The 21,516-nt window shown below is 43.8% G+C and overlaps 1 protein-coding gene across 1 annotated transcript in view; it reads right to left on the bottom strand.

The window, feature by feature from the left end:
• LOC119453077 (kinesin-like protein KIF19) overlaps positions 1-21,516 on the bottom strand; it is a 161,737-nt gene continuing 140,221 nt past the window's right edge. Inside the window, exons 11-19 of the mRNA XM_037715072.2 lie at positions 19,921-20,140; positions 14,273-14,350; positions 13,903-13,946; positions 11,040-11,188; positions 10,487-10,568; positions 7,593-7,724; positions 5,673-5,711; positions 4,444-4,556; positions 1-126 (exon numbers count right to left, since the gene is read on the bottom strand). Coding sequence (XP_037571000.2) covers positions 1-126; positions 4,444-4,556; positions 5,673-5,711; positions 7,593-7,724; positions 10,487-10,568; positions 11,040-11,188; positions 13,903-13,946; positions 14,273-14,350; positions 19,921-20,140 — 983 coding nt within the window. The remainder of the gene's footprint in view (positions 127-4,443; positions 4,557-5,672; positions 5,712-7,592; positions 7,725-10,486; positions 10,569-11,039; positions 11,189-13,902; positions 13,947-14,272; positions 14,351-19,920; positions 20,141-21,516) is intronic.

Here is a 21,516-nt window from a genome sequence, read left to right as displayed (position 1 = left end):
TCACCTGGACAGGGGAACACCTTGCGGGTCCACGCGGTCGTCTTCCTCTCGAAGCGGCTCCATGTGGCTCAGGTCCCACATGCTCTCGCTCGAGCCGAGAGGTCGGAGGCCCAGGACCGAGTTGGGCTGCGGTTGATGGAAGATAAGATAATAAGATGTGTTTTTTATTACCCCATAAATACACTGATCTACATAAGAGTTGGAGATCCCAGGATAAAAGCTACATAACGGCAGCTTCTGACTAGTCCCTCCACCCTGTGAACTAGAGGCAGCAACATGGCAACACAGCCGTTACACATACTTGTGGCAAGAGAAAAAAAAAATCAAACTGCAAAAGCAAAATGTCACAACTTTGAACGGGTAAAAATACTTTTCAAGTGATCGAAAGAGAAAGCTTCTATTCACAAAAGCATTTGCAGTAATGTGTTTTTGAATAGACGACGTAGGTTTTCATAAGTTTGTTTGAATTTGTTCACTGTTGAGGGAAAACAGTTGGAAAGCGTTTGAAGGCAGTAATAAGTACGTGGGTGTGAAACTGACCAGTGTTTAGTGTATCGATTCAGGCGAAAAGCGGAATCCTGTCGCAACTGTGCAATGATTCTGATTTGAATAATAACCTCAATCATCTTATATTGACAAGAACATAAAGTTTATATTCGCAAAGATGGTCTACTCATTAAAGATTTAAACATCAGAAATACATCGGGATAAGGAGACGTTCGACACAGAGCTCGTCGTTCAGCGAGGCCCGTATAAGTGTCGAGCCAAGTGGAAGATCACGAGGTAGTTAGCTGATGGCCTATTGAAAATATTGCTCTGCTTACGTGGCAGTTATTCTCAATTTATCGTAAGACACCTGCTTGCTGAAACATTACACCGCGTGAAACTTAGCGCTACTATTCCAAGCTAACACACAGAAGCAAACACACGTTTGAATACCACATTTCAATACCTTTTAATCAAATTGATCATTCGTTACTGAACATCAGGCAAATAAAAATAGTCTGAAAAAAGCTGAGAATAGGTGTCAGTCAGTAATGGTCGGTATATTATGTGGCGTATCAGTCTTTGTATCTATTTCAGCACCTTGAGATTACAATTAAAGAAATTGAATAACGCAAGTCACAAATTTCCACCTACCTAATAATTTTGACGTACCAATTTTGTTTCTGAAGTATGCCGTAATCTCCAGCTGAAGTTTTTTCTCTTTTCATTGTTGTGCAGATCACGTTCATGCTTTTATGAAAACAATATGTGGAATGTGATTTTATCCCGTGTACACTGTGTTGTAATCTTTACTATACTCATCTGCTCCATTCACTCCTTGATTAACGAATCAACTGAATTTTGTCTAAAACAAATACAGTTCCAATAAAATTAAATGAATGTACGAACGTGTGAATAATAGACAAATTGATCCATAGACAGATAAGTATACTAAGGGATTTAATTATTGACTGATGCACCGCAGCTACATCTGCTCCTTACGTCATTCCTTCTGACCAAGTTTTTTGGTGCTGTCTCACTGGTCCTAAAGGTACCCTAAGTATTGCTGGCCAGAAGTACGATAGCTGCAGGCTAACTGATTTCCCGAAGCATAACTCTACATTGTTGATTGCTGTGCATTCGCACCGCTTAGCGTCAATAAAAAAGAACAATGCCGATCAGGATTACTTTACCGCCTGCTCTGTCATGATGGTCTAGCTCGCTTAACTAGCAGAAAGTGAGGATTGCTGACAGATTACGTTACTGAAGCCAAGCTTCTTGCCTTAAACGGACACAAAAAGTAACATCAAGTCAACGTTTGTTAGAACCATATCCTCATTCATTTCGCGGGAAGCCTAGAATAACTTATAAGCATGGAGGAAGGAAAGCGTAGGAGAGGCCCCGGCCAGCACGGACGTGTTGAAGAAAGTGTGGCGGAAGTCACGTGCTGTTTTTCGCTAAGGAGCACTGGACTGGTACCCCAGACGTCAACGTTGCCATAGTAACCGCGCTCCTGAAGGTCTCGCTGCTGCTCTAGACCGCTGAAAAGTGCGACAAGTTTTTTCAACCCGTGCCTTTCTCGCAGCACATTCTGTTCGCGAGACAAGCTGAGCGTGGTGTGAAGCTCGAAAGTTTTGTTTTGGGTCTGTGAGTGTGAGTGTCAGCTAGCAACAGAGACACTCAAGCAATCACGGTGCGGATCTTCGTAGTCTTCTTCAACGTGCCACGGAAAAACATACGAGCGCGTCTGCTTCACTAAAATTGCTACAGAAGTTTCGTAGGCTTTGTTCTGACGCGCGTCCGCAGCGCACACATCCGGCAGCTCGTAGCAATGCAAGTTCGAAGCTCGCGCCTACCTTCTCAGGCGAGCTGATTGGAGGAGCAAAGTGAGATGGCACACCAACATGGCTGCACTTCCGGCTTCAAAAACGGGGCGTCAATGCCTCTCTTGCCTTGTTTCTTAGCTCCATGCTTATAATTAAACAAAAATGAAAGGGGACCGTTCCTCTCCTGAATTCTGCGTCAGAACTTCAGCAACAGTGCGTCAGCGTGACGTCAAGGGTTTGGACGCACTTTCTCATATTTGGCTTGTTTTGGTGCCATAAGAGTCGTCGAAACTTGTCACTTCACTTTCTTTTTCACTCAGAGTATGATGTAAAGCCTTGTTTCTCGGTAAATAGCCAACTAGACCTGTGCAGGCACTGTGGAAGTCCTAGACATCAACGCGAGCTAGTACGCGTAACAGACGAAGGCGTCGCTTCGCGCCTTTCTGTTTTTGTCTTTCCCTGGCTTAAAAAGTGCCCTGTCACGGTTAGAGTGGCTGTGACGCTATTACACAAGCGGAATTTACTAATACAGCTTGAGTTAAGCGCAAATAAAGCTCCTGCCCTAGTGCGATTTTTTATTTATTTATTTATTTATTTATTTATTCAAAATACCCCTAAAGGCCCTCCAGTAGAGGGTATTACATAGGGGGGGGGGGGGGGGTTGGGGCGATAGCTGATCATACTGTTATAACACTTTATGACAAAAATGCAACACAAACTACAAAATATGCAGACACAACTTTGTGTAAAAAATATAAAAAAATAAATAAAAAAAATAAAAAAAATGAAAGTTCGGATAAAACGGAAGTAGCACAACATTAGCATACATTTGAACACTTGATACACCTGGAATTCCGAATACATAAGAGGCATTAACAAGAGAATAACTGCAAAAGAACATCGGATGGACAGCGAAGGCACCAGAAAAAGAAAAACAAAAGTATAGTTTTACATTGCGCAAACACGTCACATTCGGATATGCGTACGCAGCTTTTGTTGAAATTTATCGGGGTGAACTTCAGTAGCAATGTCTGATGATAGGTTATTCCAGTCAAGAATGGTTCTGGGTATAAATGATTGCGCGTAAAGAGCTGAGTGACACATTGGGCGTTTGACGCCCAATGTGTCATTCATATACTGCGACATAATCATTCATATACTGCGACATAATCTAGCACAACCGACTAACCGATTTTAATTAAGTTTGCCGCTTTAAGGGCAAAACACTGGGTACTTAAGATTGTAGGCTGTAAAAGTTTCATATAGAGGCTCAAATATTGTCACGCGGCACCTTGCGCATGGAGGCGACAACGGTGCAGCAGTGCCTTGAGTGCAAAGACGAGGTTGTGGAGAAGCCTCCTGCAGCTTGACAGCAGTGCACCTAATGTGTGAACAGTGTTAATACACTCTTGCTTCCTGTTTACGCATGCGCAATCTCCGTATCAATATTCACCAAAATATTGCCAAAATTTTGTAAAATTTTTAAGAAGTTGAAGCGCAAAGTCAACAACTTCACAACTCTGCACCAGGAACAGGCATCACAACTCTGGCAATCTGTGTATCTGATGAATTGTCCGAAGGCACGAAATATGATGTAATTTACGTCTGGCGTGAAACGGTTACGTTGTTCAAACGAGAGACTGAGGGAAACCGAGGGGCTCGATTTTTGCTAATCATGACCACATAAAGCCAACCGACAATGAAGTCAAGAAAGGCACGGAGTTAATTAGCTGTGGTTGAAATCGAAGTGTAGAAAATAGTGAAGAAAAGAGAAATTAAAGCGGACGAAAAGACAAGTTGCCGTCGGTGGAAGCCGAACACACAATTTCTGCATTACAAAAATGCCCAAGATAGTGGCTGGATTGATAGCCGTCGCCGTAGCACAATTGGTAACGCGACGCACGCGCAATGCGGAGGTTGTGGGTTCGGATCCTATCGTCGGCAAGATATCTTTTTCATGCACTTTCATATCCCTTTTCTTCATTATTTTCTACATTTCAATTTGAATCACAGCTAATTTTCCTCTATGTTCTTCTTGGCTTCATTTTTCGTTGGCTTTATGTGATTACATTGTTTGCGTGAGGTAGTAAGACAGCTGCGTGTGGTTCTGTATCTCGTGGAGCATACTCACCCGGTAAGGGTTCACGTTCAGGTGTTTCATGACGGAGTCTCGACCCGTGCTCAGGTCTTGGATTTCTTGCTGGTAGATGCGATACAGTTCGTTCAGTTCTCTGGTGGCTTGGGCTGTTGGAAGGCGACGACAAAAGAAGCAGTCGATATGATGATATATAGTTTTGACCTGTCCGTCAAGAACACCACAGTTCACGAAATTGACGGAGTATTAGCACGCCGGAGAGCTAGACGCGCGAGGCAGCATTGGTACCGCCACTTGCGATGCTGACGGCAGCTAGAGCTCGCAGAAATTCGATGACCGTGATCTACCTATTTGCTGGGTCAGTTGCAACAATCGCAACGTAGTTGTTGACTTTTGAATATTTTTATAGTTTCTACGAAAACAGTGATGCAACGCAAAAACGTTCCCATGGTTTTGCTGGTGAGGCAAAAGTCGCTAGACGGCGCTACCAGTCATACCTTTGCCATATAAGTAGTTTGTGCTGCGGCGTTCCTTAAACTGCAACGTCTGTAAACTTTAATACGCGGTGTACAAACGTAACCAGCCCAGCGATACCTCGCTCAAGGTAACGGAGGCGAAACTAGAAGCCCGTAAGTTTATCATTAATTTTGTACTGAATGCGCTGCAAACGATTGTAAGAGCCGGAAACACACCATGGCCACCACACTTCGGACACCACCTATACCGTGTACTAGTGGCTTGGGCTGTTGGAAATCGACGACAAAAGAAGCTGGTGTGACGATGATATACAGATATAGCCGGCCCTTAAGCGTATTACTATTTGACATGTCGGAGAGGCAGTTGTACGAAGCAGCACTGGTAGTGCCATCTTGTGACAGTGACGTCAACAAGAGCACACTGAAGTACAGTTTGCAATGACCGTGCTCCGCCTACTGGCTGGTGCAATGCATACGAAGCAACAACTATTAGCATATGGTGGATTTCTGTTTGTTTTACCCTTTTTGAGAGTACAATGCTGACGCACCACAAAGATGTTTCCAAGGCAATGCGGCTGAAGCGAACGCCAGAAGAGGGCGCTACGAGCCGTGCCACTGCCACATACATGCCTGCTGTGTTACTGCATTCGGTAAACTGAACCACCCGTACACTGCTTTATGTGTAGGACAGTTTAAATTAGCACTCGAGATAAGCACGTTCAGCTTCTTTAGGTCGCAAAAGAAAGTGAAAGTAAGATTTCGAGGTAGTTTTCGCAGCCAAAAACTCACCATTTCTCGCTTTTCGTCGTCGCATTCCGGAAGACAGTTCTGTCCGACAGGGAAAAAGAAAAGAAGATGAGACAGGCTTTCTTGGGCAATGTCACAAGGATGCTTGCTCAGCCGTTGAAGAGATTTGAAGAAAAACAATTTGTTAAGGTAAATTTATATTTATTAGTTATTTTTGTTTTTTTTTATTCTTTTCGGATTACCTCAGTTGTTTTCAGGGTATTACTAATCACCTTCTAATTCCAGCCGCATCCAGTAACAATTGACAACATCGAACAGGGACGAGTTGTCGTCCATATCTGAAGCTTTGTTGTTAATACTGCGCACTCTTGCAACATAATGCCATACCAACTAGAGCAATATGGCACCATTCAAATGGTGGCTTTAAGAGGAAGCTTTAACTCACTGTCAACTCTGACTTCAACATTGAAATTTTTCGTAAAAGGCAAAAAGCATTCTCTTACGAGACAACTGATGCAGCGATTTGAATAAAATGTGTTTCCCTTGAGAACGAAAGTACAGTTCCAGTGACTCCATAGGAAGCGTAGTTTTTTTCACATAGGGACTGAATTACAAATCCGTAATTCTGCATCAACAACAAATAACGCAGTTGTGTAAATTTCATCTGTTAGAACATCAAAAGAGGCCGAATTCGGTATGTGAGCTTACAGCTTATGTGGAATTGTTACAATGTCTAGGGGGGCTTAGTAAAACTCCTACATACAAATTAGTGGCACATTCAAGAATCTAGTACACAATGCGTCAGCTTTGTCCGCTTTTTTAGATGTATTGGCACAGTTATTAGAGATGGCACAGGTTAAAGAATTGTGTTATCGTTTTATTGCTAATTTACAGAGTCGCAAACTTGATCCCTGAGGAATTTTCAAATTTACAAACTTTCAGTAATTTTTGTAAAAAGGTTGATGACCAAATTAAAAAAAAACGGTTCATTAGACAAACTACTTCTATTGAATACAACAAACCTCATCACATTTGGTGCAGTGGTTGCGAGAAAAAGATTTCTCCGTTTCCTTTTATTTAAGTAGCAATCCCTGAGCTAAAGCTTCCTACTAATGAAGGAAAAGAAGGAGAGTTCGGCCGGGAGAGCGTGTCTCGAGCCGGCTACTCCTCATTGGGGTAAGGGAGACAGACAGGGAAAGGGTGCAGGTGTTAATGCAATAGTACACAGAACTATATTTGTACATTGCAGTTCTAATAAAAATGTATTGATTAGGTTGGGAGTCCCTTGGGGGTTGAAGAAATGAGCATACAAGTTTAGCAAATAGAGTTCTCTTGCATATGTGCCGACAGTTTGGAGACAATTACCTTAGACGCAGCAAACATTACACTTTTCATTTAGTCCCATTACTTCTTATAAAAGATCACATTTTCACGCTTACTGGCAGCCAGTGTTCTTTGCTTTAAATTCACAGCCACCAGGGCTTCGAAGTGTTCATGTTTTAGTTTGCCCTAATCTGACATCGATCTTAGGATTAGGTGGAGCGACTAGATTAGGAAATTTGGAGACATAGGATTGTCGCAACTGACAAATTAAGAAGGTAATTGGCGATTGCTGGGAAAGACGTTCGACTGAACTGGGCATAAACCAGACTGATCTTTATGATAATGATGATGATCGATGATAGTGATAGTAACGTTTCTCATAGGCGACGGCAACGAGAGTATGGCGAACACCAAATCTGAAATGTGCTGCTTTCACAGTCACCATGAGAAGGTTTCCGAACACACAGGGCCCTTTCAGCCTCACGTAACTCCCAAAAATTTATGCAGCCTACAGAAATTATACGTGTTTTCCCGTTATGTCTACAGGTCGCGTTTCTGTCCCTCCATGTGGTTCACAGAACCAGCACGGGTGCAAGCAGAAAGCACGATATGAAACGCGCAGAATCATAAAACACGTACCGTCAATGAGCACCTTCTGCTTGCCGATAATCTCGTCACACAGCAACCGCTGACGGTCGTACCGCACTATCATCAGGTCCCGCTGCCTCAGCTCGTGCTCCCTGATCAGTTGGTCGGTCTGCATCTCGATCTCTAATTGACAGCTCCGGTCAAGGAGAATGAATTATTCTGAGCCCTTTCGCTTATTCACAAAAAGAAAAAAACTTATCCTGCATACTTAAGAACCAAGTTAAGACCACATGCAATGAAGCCACTAAAGGCATGGGAAAATTTCGTTATCTTTTTTTCATGATACTGAAATGTATAGATTACTATCAATAAAGGCTAAATCTGATATAAGCTTTGATATATTCTTAAAAGGCTAGAGGTTGCTCCTACACGTGCCCTCAGTACAACAAGCTCTGCTTCCTTTTTTTTCTTTTCTTTTTGAAGAGCAGCTCCTTGCCCATAACATCACTCTTTCCCCTGCTCTTTGAGCTGCACAGCAAACTTCATAAACCATCTTCCATGGTAAAAGCTAGTGACAGTTTTTATTGCGATAGCAATCATATGGACACTCAAGGCGAATTTTCACCGTCATGTTTCGTAATAGCTTTGAATATGTATGCTTCATGTTCATCTATGTTGTATACGCAAGATAGATGCTACACTGTTCAACCGCTAAAACTGCTCAAACCAGGTCTTATGTTGTTGGTTCACCGTCATGTTTCGTAATAGCTTTGAATATGTATGCTTCATGTTCATCTATGTTGTATACGCAAGATAGATGCTACACTGTTCAACCGCTAAAACTGCTCAAACCAGGTCTTATGTTGTTGGCCTAATAAAAGCTCAAAATTTTTGAAAAATTGCAGCCCGAAAACAAAACAATCAGACAATACGTTCATAGCGCATGCATTTACCTTAAAGTTTCTCTGACTACCCGCGCGTGAAAAAAGTCAGAAATAATATTAGTGCTCACAATCTGAAAGTGATGTAATTTCACTGGCGCCCTTCCTTACAAGCAATGCAGTGGCGCCTGTGTTATGCCATTACAACCCCTTCACGTCGTGAAGCATATGAGGGCGCCAGATATATTCATGCGTTAGCATTAGGAGTGCCCCAACGGAAAAATTAGTATGTGTAGGAAGTGTCGGAAACCGGTCACGTGGTAGATGTAGAGTGGGGATCAAATATCCTAAAATAGTCTATATATATATATATATATATATATATATATATATATATATATATATATATATATATATATATATGCGTAGTTAGAACACCCTCCGAGGAGTCAAAGCGCAACGTTGAACTTTTATCGCTGTTGCTGCTTTGCCAGACAGCCAATTAAAAAAAACAAAAAAAACTTTCTATAACCCACGCCTTATGTCATACTTTCTAGCGGTTTTTAAGGAAATAATATAAAAACTAAAGGAAGTAGTCATGAAATAGATAGATAAGGCAATTTGCCTACAGTTTTTGCCTATTCAGGACATCTGGCAGTAAACGTAAGTTAGAAGTTATCACCTCTCCCGTTCGTGTTCCTTCGTGCTTTTTTGTAGATTCTGCGCTAAAACAGTAATAAACTAGCCCAAATAAACGCTTTGCTTTGCCTACAGTGGCAGATGAACCCACAACCTCTGAGTGACACGCGCGTGGAACGCTCTCTAGCGATTGAACGACGTCGGTGGCCGTATTTCTGTTCAATTCATTTGCTGTTTGTGAAACAAGCCTAACCCTTGAAGTGTTAGCTAGTGCCACTCACGTCCACAACGCGAATGTGAGGCAGCACGTATAGTACAGGCGTCACGTGGGACTTAACCAAAGGAATAAGCAATTGGCCGATATGAAGTTTCTTCAAGACATCAAGTCTAGCAAAGTCCAGAGCCTTGCTACGAAATCAGCGAGAGGAGCAAGGGGAACCGAACGGTCATTTTTTTTTTGCCAGTGACGACCACACGAACCCAAGAGATAATGAAATGAAGAAAACATACACATGTCTAAATGAATGGAGTGTTCTCTTAAATTGAAATGTCGAATAAATAAGGAAATTTCATATGAAAGCAGAAGAAAGACAACTTGCCGCTGGTGGGATTAGAGCTCACAACTTCATCATGACCCACTGCGAATTCAACTCGGTGGTTGTTCCGCCGTCAATTTCGTTAGATGTCTCGGAACACGAAAGCTATCCCTGAAAATGTTAGACTGCGCCATTCCCTAGAATAGCGCTGGCTGTGGAACAACCTTCAATCGTAGGTGAAACGTCGAACATGGCCTCAGAAGCAGGAAAACTGACCTATAAACAATAAACCTCAAAGAATTGAAGCTGTCAGAAACAAGACCCTTCGTTTTGTTGGTCATACGTTGTCCTTTGGTTTCATATAATTATTACTAAAGATTGATCGTCTGGGTTTCCCTGATTCTTGTTACATAAGAATGTTTGTAATTGACAATGGTGTGTGCCCTTGGTGGTGATCGTAGGCGCGATTGCCGATTTCGAGTGTCACAGATGTAACAAAAATTTTGATCGCGCGAGTCCTAGTCTGTTCGCAGTGCGACTTGCAATCTACCTAGCGTCAAAATTGCGATCGTGTTGCAACTATAATTTTTTAGTAAAATAAAATTATAAACTGCGCGATTTCTTGCGTGTTTTTGGCGATAGATAGGTACATAAAATATGTTGATGTCCTCTCCGCAACGTTAAATTGTCAATTGGATCAAAAGGTGACATGCGGGGAAATGAATGTCTGACTGCAATTAAGCAGCTACAGTGTGACTCTGCTCATACGAGATGATTCCACGTGTCGACGAATTGGGAACGCAGCTTGTGCAGCTAAACATTATTTTGTTCTGAACACGTGCTTCGCATGCCATAAAAGCTACTGTGAATTGATTGTGCCAAAGGATACTTTCCACTTCGAGTTTGTGGACTTGGGTGAGTAACCTGAGGAGTTCACGCTGCTCTTCAGAACTCGCCACGTTCGGTAAATTCTGGAAAAAAAAGGGTAAAGGCAAGAAAATTTTAATCTTGCGAATGCCAAGAAGCGTGGTTTCGAAGTGATTTCAATCAATCAAATCAATATTCTATTGATAATTAGTAATTTAGCATCGCCGTTCATTTGAATAATGATCTAAGCAATCAAAGCTATCTTAACGAGTCATAAGGTATCTCTAATTAAGCAAATCAATCAATCAGTCAATGAATCGCCTAACTTCAGTCCTACTGGAACTCTTTGTTAAGAGTAGGAAACCATAAGTCAAGCTTGTGACAGCGCACTTCAGGTCCTGCAGGAGCGATATGAACACGTGCGAGAAATAAAGCAGTGACTTCTCACCGCTGCTCATCGGAACTGGTGCAATAATTACGACTCGTTCATGGGCTAATTGGTTCACTACGCTGAGTGAATTGTGCGCGACCTAGACAAGGACGAACGCCAGACAAGTTAGGTCAGTCGAAGGCACCTCTGTGAGCTTGTATGTGTGTTCCCTAGCCTCTTCAAACTCCTTCTCAACGTCCTCGCGCATGGCAAGGAACTTCTGCTGCTCGCCCTGTATGTACTCGATATCCTCCCAGGCTTGTCGGATGTAGCCTGGTTCCTCTTCAGGTGAACCTGTGGAAGGACCGGAAGTGCACCATTAAGACAAACTATATAGCACCCTCATGGAGGAAGGAAATACTCGCAGAATTATTATAGTGCGTTTTTTTAACAACACCGAATTTCCCGTGGCAGATAGCACAATTCTAACCCTTCATCTAAATTACTCTATGTGGCGGTCATTACTTCCACGAGAAATCAAAATGCTTAATTGAATAAGTAACCTAATTACGCTTACCAACTTTTTATTTGATGGCCTCACAGCACACGTTTCAATCTACGAATTATAGCCGCTGAGTTCGCAAGGCGGCAACACTTGGAACGAATTGTCAGGACTGCACAACTTTCGAGATATTAATATAAAAAAATTAAATTGCGGGGTTTTACCTGCCAAAACCACGATCTGATTATGAGGCACGCCGTAGTAGGGGACTCCTGAAATTTGGACCATCTGGGGTTCTTTAACGTGCACCTAAATCTAAGTACATGGGTGTTTTCGCATTTCGCCCCCGTCGAAATGCGGCCGCCGTGGCCGGAATTCGATCCCGCGACCTCGTGCTCAGCAGCCCAACACCACAGCCACTGAGCAACCACGGCGGGTGAGATATTAATCTCGAAGCTTTTGTAAGAAAGCGCTGGTTTTATGCGTTGAAGCACAAAAGTAACTGAAACACCAACGCATTTCCTCGGACACTCTGGAAATTAATATCTTGAAACTGGTGCAGGTCCAGAGAATTCGTTCCAAGTGGATACGGTTTGCGAACTCAGCGGCTATAATTCATAGATTAAAATATGTGTCGTAAAGTAAATAATCAAAAAGGTAATTAGAGTGATTATGTTATTTACTCGATTAAGCATTTCGATTTCTCGTACAAGTAATGACCGCCTCTTCGCGCAATTTAGATCAAAAGTATAATTGTGCTATCTGCCAGGGGCAATTAAAAAAAAAACTGTTGCAGCTAAAGGAAGAAAACCACCCTGCATAACCAGCCTGAGGAAAAGCTCCCGATAGCGCCCATGCAATGAAATCGGTAACCACAAGGGTGCCACCTTGTTGCTACTCTGTGCAGGCTCACAGGCGTAGACGACGAGATACGATTCAGACGAGACGCGCCACCAACGCGATCCCTCGCATCCCTCGGTATGGTGGCGCCATCTAGCTAGTTTAGGCTCCCGCCAGTCCATTCTTTCACGCACCGTAAGTTTTACATCGAAATTTTCGAAACAGCCAACGGGTGTTTCTAAAAAAGTATACGCAATGAACTTTACACGATATCCATAGGTATGTGCTTCTTTTAAATACTTATTGCATCATATGTTGATGATTTTTAACGCTACAAAATTGTAAGGTTGCAATGTCTTTATGGTTGTCAGTATTTTTTCACTCCACTTTTCCTCTAGAGTCAGTATACTAATTTCATGGAAATGCCCAAAGATACCCCACCCCCTATTTTGGGAATAAACTAGGAGTGAGCATTGCGCCACACAGCCTCACAGTGTAGGCACAACACGTGACTTCTGAGACTCGGCGTATTGGTCGAGAATGTATCGTTCCTGGTACTTTTTTTTAATCTAAGCGCCACTGCTCGGCAGCCTTGCAACAGTTCCATAGCTCTGCTTGGGCAGTGGAGACACTAAAACCTACCGCGCGCTCTATCGTGGCGATCACGTGTTGGGCTGACTTGTGTGGCTTCAGTCGCATTGCGCAACGGCCCTTTCTTCCTCCATGGGTGGCCGAGTGCTCAATAACCAGACGCCGAGACCGCGAACTACCTATTTATTAGAATTTAGGCCGCCCCCGATTCTAAGGCAACCACCGAAATTCGCAAAGCCAGAAAAACGAAAAAAAAAAAAAAACTACCCCGAATGGAATCAAGCCAAGATAATAGCAAAACAAACAACAGCTACAAAACTAAAACCACAATTATCATTAAGAGGAAGTTTAAGCGCAGGGCCAACACTGATTTCCCTATTCTAATACACGTAAAACGCAGAAACACTTTTCAAAAAAAAAAAAAAAAACACTGGGCCAATGGGAATAAAGATTGCTACATTTGAGAAAGATAGATTAATTCCGAGAACTGTAGTAAGCAAAATTGTTATTCTACGCATAACACTTTTTTAAATTATCGGAATGCACCAAGCTTAAGAAAAAGAAGGAAATAGAAGCACTAAGTTTACAAATGTGTAACTGTAGACCCAACAACGCACACTGCGGTTTTGTGAATTGAATCTATGAGTGCAAATCAGCTCACCAAAAGTCATGTCTCAATTTATAGATTACGCGAAATTGGTACGATATTTACAAGGGTCTTGCAAAATTCCCACTCAAAGATTATCGGCATATTTCAGGTCAGTGTATTTACACCAGTTTTGTTCACTTCAGACGTTCTATTAGGTGCAGTTTGCGAAATTGTGATATAGCATTTTTTTCGCTGAGTTCTAGGGTTCTAACATTGGAGGGTCGTGAAGCTGACGAGTGCCGCCCGCCCCCGGCAAGTTGAGCAGGAGAAGCTGGACCATGGACAAGTACAACTCGCTTCTGGCGACATTGGCACAAACAGCTACAGCAAGTATGCCTCGGACATGGTAGCTAAAAGCTTAATAAGCTAGCGTCCCGACAAAATGTCTTCTTGCAGTCTTAACAACGTTGTCGTAGTATGGGGTCGTCAACAAAGGACATCGTGCACTGTTTATTTGCGACGTTAATCGCTTCTCCATATACTTGCCTTCGCTTTCCGTCGCTTCATACTTGACCTTCTGGGTCTCCCATCTAAGAAAGAAAGAAAAAAAAAAAAACAAGGGTGTCGGTCAGTCACAATGAACCTGCCGGGAACATTAGTTTGCACAGGCGTATCGAACAGTGGAAACACAACGGTGGCCTTTATGTACCCGCACGCCGCGTTGTCTTCTACGCGGCCGCTTCCAGTCATGGCACCGGTCGATACGTGGCCATTACATTAGTGCTCGCGCTTTTATGCCCGTCGCTATAGCGCATATTGCTAGGACAAAGAGGAACTCCGCTTTCGACTAAAGGTCACTCTGCGCGGTCACCGCAGAAACTGCCACAGGCGAAAGAAAGAAAGCGGGAATGCTTACTGGTTGATGACGATGCTGAGCTTTTCAAGGTCGGTGCTTAGCGCTAGCAAGAAGTTGTCGATCTCCATCATCTTGCGCCTGTTTGGAGTAGACAGAGAGATAGAATCGCGGTGAGCTTACAACTCGGCAATGATGACAGTAATGTGTTTTTAGCTTGTCCGTAAACGTACAGTCGACTCCGGTTAATCCGACTTCTCGCTTAATTTGAACGCACTGTAATGTCACCGTGAGAAACCGTACATTGATATGGAACAGAAATTTGGTTAGTTCGAACGCAAAAGCATATCTGTTCGGGTAATTCAAACTCCTACTGGGGCCCTCTTATGCACGTAGCGGTTACTAAAAGATTGAAAACACAAAAAATTCTGCAGACGTGGCGCTAGTAATTCCCTAGGTGACGTCAGCGACGGCAGCAAATTGTCCTACAGTGATGATGTGCTGTGCCGTGGGCGATGTCTATTTTGACGGTTTAGTCAGCGCCGTCGATAGTGTTGAGTTCTGTGGGCCACTGAGCGGCGACGTCTTCTATAGTTATTTTCAGGTGCGGATAGAGATGTTTGTCAAGGGGAGGAGCTCTAGATTGTGATTCATTATGACGATGACTGCACGGATGCTTACGATCAGTAATACTACTACTGTTGATAGTAATAATAATTTTATTTGCATTCGCACGGATCAGTGAAAAGCACCATGTCAGCCTCTCACCCCCTCCCCCACCGTATTTTTTTCTTTTTTTGCCTTGCAGGTTGGTGGGGAGAACCGAGTCGGAGATCCGCGCCCGCTTTCTTTACGGCGAGTATTTCATGTGCGGGCGAGTTCGCTTTAATAATCATTCAACCTTTCTTATATCCCCACAGCAACAGAACAATAATAGCTGGGAAGAAGGGCCTCATGAGTTTGTCGCGTGCCGTACGTTGGCGCTGCGCACACAAGTTTAAAGGTGGAGGGGTGGCGTCAGGACATCCAGACAGCCCCTTTATATCCGCGCATGGTTATTCTAATACTGTTTTGAAATGGTCCATCGATTACGACAGACCACTAAAAGCAAAAGAAATTGAATGAGTTCTTTTTGCTGCCGTTTGTTAATTCGAGCTTTCGGATAACTCGATCAAAACTGTGCTCATGTTCATGACTATGACGTCTACCATCATCCTTTAGTGTTTTCATGACTTGGTACCCACGTCCGAACCCATTTAAGTGGTTTTTGAGTGTTAATTTTTTTGGTGATCATTGTCATTTTTGCTGAGTCATGCTCATGACTATGACTTCTACCACCATCCTTTAGTGTTTCCTTTTTTGCTGAGTCATTGTCATTTTTGCTGAGTCATGCTCATGACTATGATTCCTACCATTATCCTGTAGTATTTCCTTCACTTAGTGCCCACGTCCGAACCGATTCCAGTGGTTTTTCAGTGTTAATCCTTTTTCGCTGAGTCATTGTCATTTTTGCTCAGTGATGCTGATGATTATGACTTATACCATTATCTTTTAGTGTTTCCATTACTTGGTACCCTCGTCAAAACACATTTCAGTGGTTTTTGACAGTTAATCTTTTTTCGCTGAGTCATTGTCATTTCTGCTGAGTCATGCTCATGACTGTGATTTCTACCATCATCCTTTAGTGTTTCCTTCACTTGGTGCTGACGTCCGAACCCATTCCAGTGGTTCTTGAGTGTTAATCTATTTTGCTGAGTCATTGTCATTTCAGGCGACGGTTTCATGACCTACATGACACGCATGTCATGCCATTGATGTTATGACCTATCACTTATGTTCGTAATACACTGATATCATACTATGCCAACTTTGGTACCTACTAAGTTACCGAAACGACCATGAGAGCACCAAGACGGTGGCGTCTGTTTCATGACCTAGATGACACGCACATCATGACATTCCTATCACTTATGTTTGTCATACCCTCTTCTCATACTATGTCAATTTCGGTACATACCAAGTTAACAATACGACCATGAGTGCACCAAGGCGTAGGTGGCTAGATAGATAGAGAGATAGATAGATAGATAGTGTGAAAGTGGCAAATGTTCGCCTTAAAAAACTGCAGGTAAGTTTAAGCACCTGAGTAGACCAAAGGAGATAGGCTTGTTAGTAATCATAAAATACAGACCTTGTAGCGAAACAGACAAGTCTATATGCGTATACCAAATGAACAAGGGTCTGCAAGAATTGTAAGGGCATGAAGTGTCTGAATTGGCTTTAATAGGAGTACATCACCAGTTTTATTACTCTAAACTACCGCTAGTCGATCCATGAACAGCCACGTTTATGAAAAAAAATATGTGTAGCCGCTGCTTAAGAGGCGCCACCTTGCTCACGCGTTTTGTGCAAGTCTCGTGTGATAAAGCCTTCATGCAATTCTGTACTACTTCATAGTGCTGCTGCTACTGATATTATTCCTTTACTGTGCCACTTATTCATGCAGTGCTAGTGCTACTGCTCCTATGAAGAGCTACGTCCAGGCAGGATACCATATAGGTGCTGGTTCGTAGGTATATCATCATCATCGTCGTCATCATCAGCCTATATTTATGTTCACTGCAGGACGAAGGCCTCTCCCTGCGATCTCCAATTACCCCTGTCTTGCGCTAGCTGATTCCAACTTGCGCCTTCAAATTTCGTAACTTCGTCGCCCCACCTAGTTTTCTGCCGTCCTCGACTGCGCTTCCCTTCTCTTGGTATCCATTCTGTAACTCTATTGGTCCACCGGTCATCCATCCTGCACATTACATGGCCTGCATAGCTTCATTTTTTTCTCCTAATGTCAGTTAGAGAATCGGCTATCCCCATTTGCCTTCCCATCCACACCGCTCTCTTCCTGTCTCTTAACTTTAGTCCTAAGATTTTTCGTTCCATCGCTCTTTGTGCGGTCTTTGACTTGTTCTCGAGCTTCTTTGTTAACCTCCAAGTTTCTGCGCCATATGTTACAACCGGTAGAATGCAATGATTGTGCACTTTTCTTTTCAACGACAGTGGTAAGCTCCCAGTCAGGATTTGGCAATCCCTGCCGTATGCACTCCAGCCCAGTTTTATTCTTCTGTAAATTTGTTTCTCATGGTCACGGTCCCCTGTGTATAATTGACCTAGATAAACGTACTGCTTTACAGACTCTAGAGGCTGACTGGCGATCCTGAATTTTGTTCCCTTGCCAGGCTATTGAAAATTATGTTTGTCTTCTGCATATTGATCTTCAACCCCACTCTTACACTTTCTCGGTTAAGGTCCTGAATGATTTGCTGTAATTCGTCCTCATTGTTTCTGAATAGGACAATGTCATCTGCAAACCGAAGGTTGCTGATATATTCGTCGTTGATCCTCACTCCTAAGCCGTCCAACTCTATGAGCTTGAACACTTCTTCTAAGCATGCAGTGAATAGCATTGGAGAGATTGTATCTCCTTGCCTGACCCCTTTCTTGATAGGTAACTTTCCAATTTGCATGTGGAGAACCAAGGTAGCTGTGGAATTTTTGGTTCTTCACAAGAAAAGGGGAAAGGTATATACTCAGGTATATATTCCGTATCATATACCAGGTAACGCTAAAAGCCACGCGAGAAGTGTCGGTCATATATAGAAGTCTCACTCCGTGCCTTTCGCTTAGCAGTTTATTTCACTTGCGACGAATGCGATGGAATAAATACCTAAATAGTGCAATTAAAGCTAATGGACGTAGGGTTACGTAAAATGGCGTATTCAGTCAATCTGTTCCGCGGAAGTACGCAAGATGAAGGCACGTTCATGAGCGGAAGAAATTGTCATCCACCTGACCGTAGCACTAAGCTATATAAAGGAAGCTGATACAGATTTCTCGGAAAGAAAGCATCGCAGTCGATTGAAAAATTCGTCCTAGTCCGTTAATCGAACACAGTACCAACGCCTTGTAACCGACGCGGTCGCTCTGCCATCTGAGCCAACCGCGAGGCACGCAGATCGTAATGGAGCCTGAATATCGCAAATCAGTTCTGTGGAAGCCCGCAAGATGGAGCAATATTTCCGAACAAGTCCTACTGACCTTAAAGATGCGCTTGAATTGGAAGCGGATGGAAAGATTAACTGGTCAGATACAGATAAGAAAGAGACGTTTAGAGTATCGGTTAAACAAACGAAAAAAAATTACTCCATCTCCCGCTAAAGGGAACCATGTGTGGATGGGAAGCAGCGGGGAGAAAGAAAAAAACCCTTGTGCACCACAGCGCCACTAGCGGACTCCATGCAAACCAGAGCTACGGACGACTAGGAGGGGGGGGGGGGGGGGACAAGGCTCGGCCCTAAGGTGCTTCGCCCCTAAAAAAACCAGCAGGAACTGGGCATAACATAGGCTGATGAGGTTGATGGCGATGGTTATCTTCTTCTTCTTTCTGGGGTTTTACGTGCCAAAACCAGTTCTGATTATGAGGCACGCCGTAGTGGAGGGCTCCGGATTAATTTTTGACCACCTGGGCGTTCTTTAACGTGCACTACAACGCAAGCACACGGGCGTTCTTGCATTTCGCCTCCATCGAAATGCGGCCGCCGCGGCCGGGATTCGATCCCGCGATCTCGTGCTCAGCAGCGCAACGCCTTAGCTGACTGGATGGCAATGGTTATGATGACGACGATGATGATACATAGTAGCTTACGAGTTCTATGTACATCTAGTCTGATAGTTTAAGCCGAACTACAAGCGCGAACTGACTTCGTTGAAAAAAAAAATGTCACAGTTTCGCCCTAAGGGCGAAGCAATGAATGCGATAGCAACACAGCAATGTCATACGAAGTAAGGTGAGCGGCTTTGGTAACAATATGAATTGTAGTAAACATGAGCTGATTAAGTAAGCAGGTGTGCTGCGGCGTAAGTAGACCGACATGAAGAGAGAGTCGATGACCACGAGAAGGCGCGTGTGAAACGGTGGTGTTGATGAGAAGCGCTTCCCGTGGGCAGCGCGCGTGCGAAGGGACACACCTGTAGCGCTGCACTGCCGATCCGGGCAGCATTACATGTGTAGCGTGCGTTGGAAAATGTGACCCGACTATTACTAACTGAATGAACAAGCGTGGTGTGAGCGCGCACAAACAAACATGAAGAGATCACACTGAATGACTGCAGACAACGACGGTCAAAACGCTGGCAGCAAGCATACGCCGCTGCGGGCGAAGGTACGTGCGGTCTATCGCTTCAACAGGAACTGAGCCGCGAATGCACGGCTCAGAAAGGTCAGAGCCGTGTGGAGATAAGAGACGGTGCGGCGAGCGACGAGCGCGGTTGTTGGCAGAAGAAAAGTGCGCCCCCCCCTCCTCCGGCGCTGGCTTCCCGCTTCCTTGCTTGCGCGCGGGAGAGATAAGAGACCGTGCGGCCGAGCGACGAGCGCGGTTGTTGGCACAGTAGAAGTGCCCCCCCCCCCCCCCCCCCCCGCTCCCTCCGGCGCTGGCTTCCCGCTTCGTTGCTTGCGCGTGGGGGATTGAGTGCGTTCGCTCTCCGTGCTAGCGTGCGTCCCAGCACGCTTGCGCTCGGGCATACAGCGCGCGGTGAAGATTTTATCTATACGGAACCTCACGGCGACGGCGACGGCGACGGCGACGGCGACGGCAGAAATCCGGTTGAAGTGTCCATATAATTGCTATCGCAATAAAAAAAAACTATGACCTACGCACCTGACTTCCATCTGCCGGTTGAATGCATCCATGAGCTCCGCCCGTAGTTCGCGGATCTCCCGGTCGGCGTCAGCCTTGTCGTTGTGCGGGTGGCGCTCCCTGGCGGCCGAGTCGGCCCTCCTCTGCTCTTCCCTGTGGTTGTAGTGGTGATGGCTGCCGTCGTTTTTCTCGTCATTAGCGTCGTGGTGTCGCTGCGTCTCTCCTTCGTCGTCCGTAGACCCTGCGCAGACGACCACCTCGAAATGACATAACGAGCGAGGAAGTGTGGTAAACCGCAGAGTGTCATACCAAAATTACAAGAGGGAATTAACTCCTGGGGCTGCGATCGATCATTCATAGTGGGAATCCTGACTATTTTTTTTTCTGCTTCAGTTGCGTCGCGTGCTAGTCTCGGAGAGTTTCTTAAGTAGACCTGATGTCTTACGTTAGGGGCGTGCGAATGGTAACCTTTAAGACCGAGTCAAATACGAATCGAGTAGTGCCAGAATCGGAATCGAATGCGAATTGAAAAGTGCGAGAAACGAGTCGAATGAAATATCGAATATTTTTCGAGTAGTTTTAGAATAGTTCTTACCATAAATATGAAACTATTTTCACATCTTTCTATTGAACACCTAAGAAATGCAGCATTAAACACAATTGATTAAGCATGTTCGCAAACTCGGGGCTCCTTGGAGCATACGCGGTCATGCATTGTCACACAAAATTATGAAAGGCAGCCTTGTTGATTAAGAGTATTAATCTATACCTTCGTGACCAACTCAGTAATGAGTGCCATCTGCGGTGATGGCTGAACGAAAAGAAGAGCGCGTTTTTCTTGTTTGAATGGTCGCGGCAAATAGCGCGGCTATTGTATAAAGTATGTTGCAGTGAAAAGCATTCATATTTTATCTGATAAAATGACACAGGCGTTGCATCTATAAATAGGAACAAAGAATACCCACTGCGAAATGACCTGTCTAAACGATATTTTATTGATCCTGCTGAGCAGGAATAGTCTGCGTCTGAGCGGCGCAGCGTGCTGACCACTGTTATGTCCACTGAGGATGGGGTGAAAGTGATCACTATGTCCCCTCAATTTCATGTTTTATCGTGTACAGTCGACGACGTAACGTATATGACAACTATTCGAAAAGATGTTCAGATTTTCGCATAGTGACAATTCGATTTGGGGACTCGATCGAATGGTGACTCTTTGATTCGAGGACTAAATCGAATAGAAGAAAATATACATATTCGACTCGTTATTCGAAAGTTTCAAATGTTCGCACACCCCTATCTTATGTGCATCACTGTATTGTATAACTTTTAAGGCATAACCGAAATCTTCGTAATTCCTCACAGTATACATGTCACTAAAGTTAGGCAATGTTTGGAAACAGTTGATCACCTCGTTCATATTTTTTTTTGTGTTCTAAGGAACTGTTGTTTCAAATGTATAGAGACCATCCAATGCTAAAAATATAGGAGGATAATTGACCCCAATCACTGCAACACGACAAGTTTCGAGCGAGACATGTTTTTTCAATAGGTTGCTAAAAGAAGCAACAAAGTTGTTTGAAGATGTAACGACGAATTATATGCAAATATATGTAG

This window comes from Dermacentor silvarum, chromosome 5 (genome assembly GCF_013339745.2).
Source record: "Dermacentor silvarum isolate Dsil-2018 chromosome 5, BIME_Dsil_1.4, whole genome shotgun sequence".
In the NCBI taxonomy this organism is placed as follows: domain Eukaryota; kingdom Metazoa; phylum Arthropoda; class Arachnida; order Ixodida; family Ixodidae; genus Dermacentor; species Dermacentor silvarum.
This window is presented reverse-complemented; position numbering and strand designations above follow the sequence as displayed.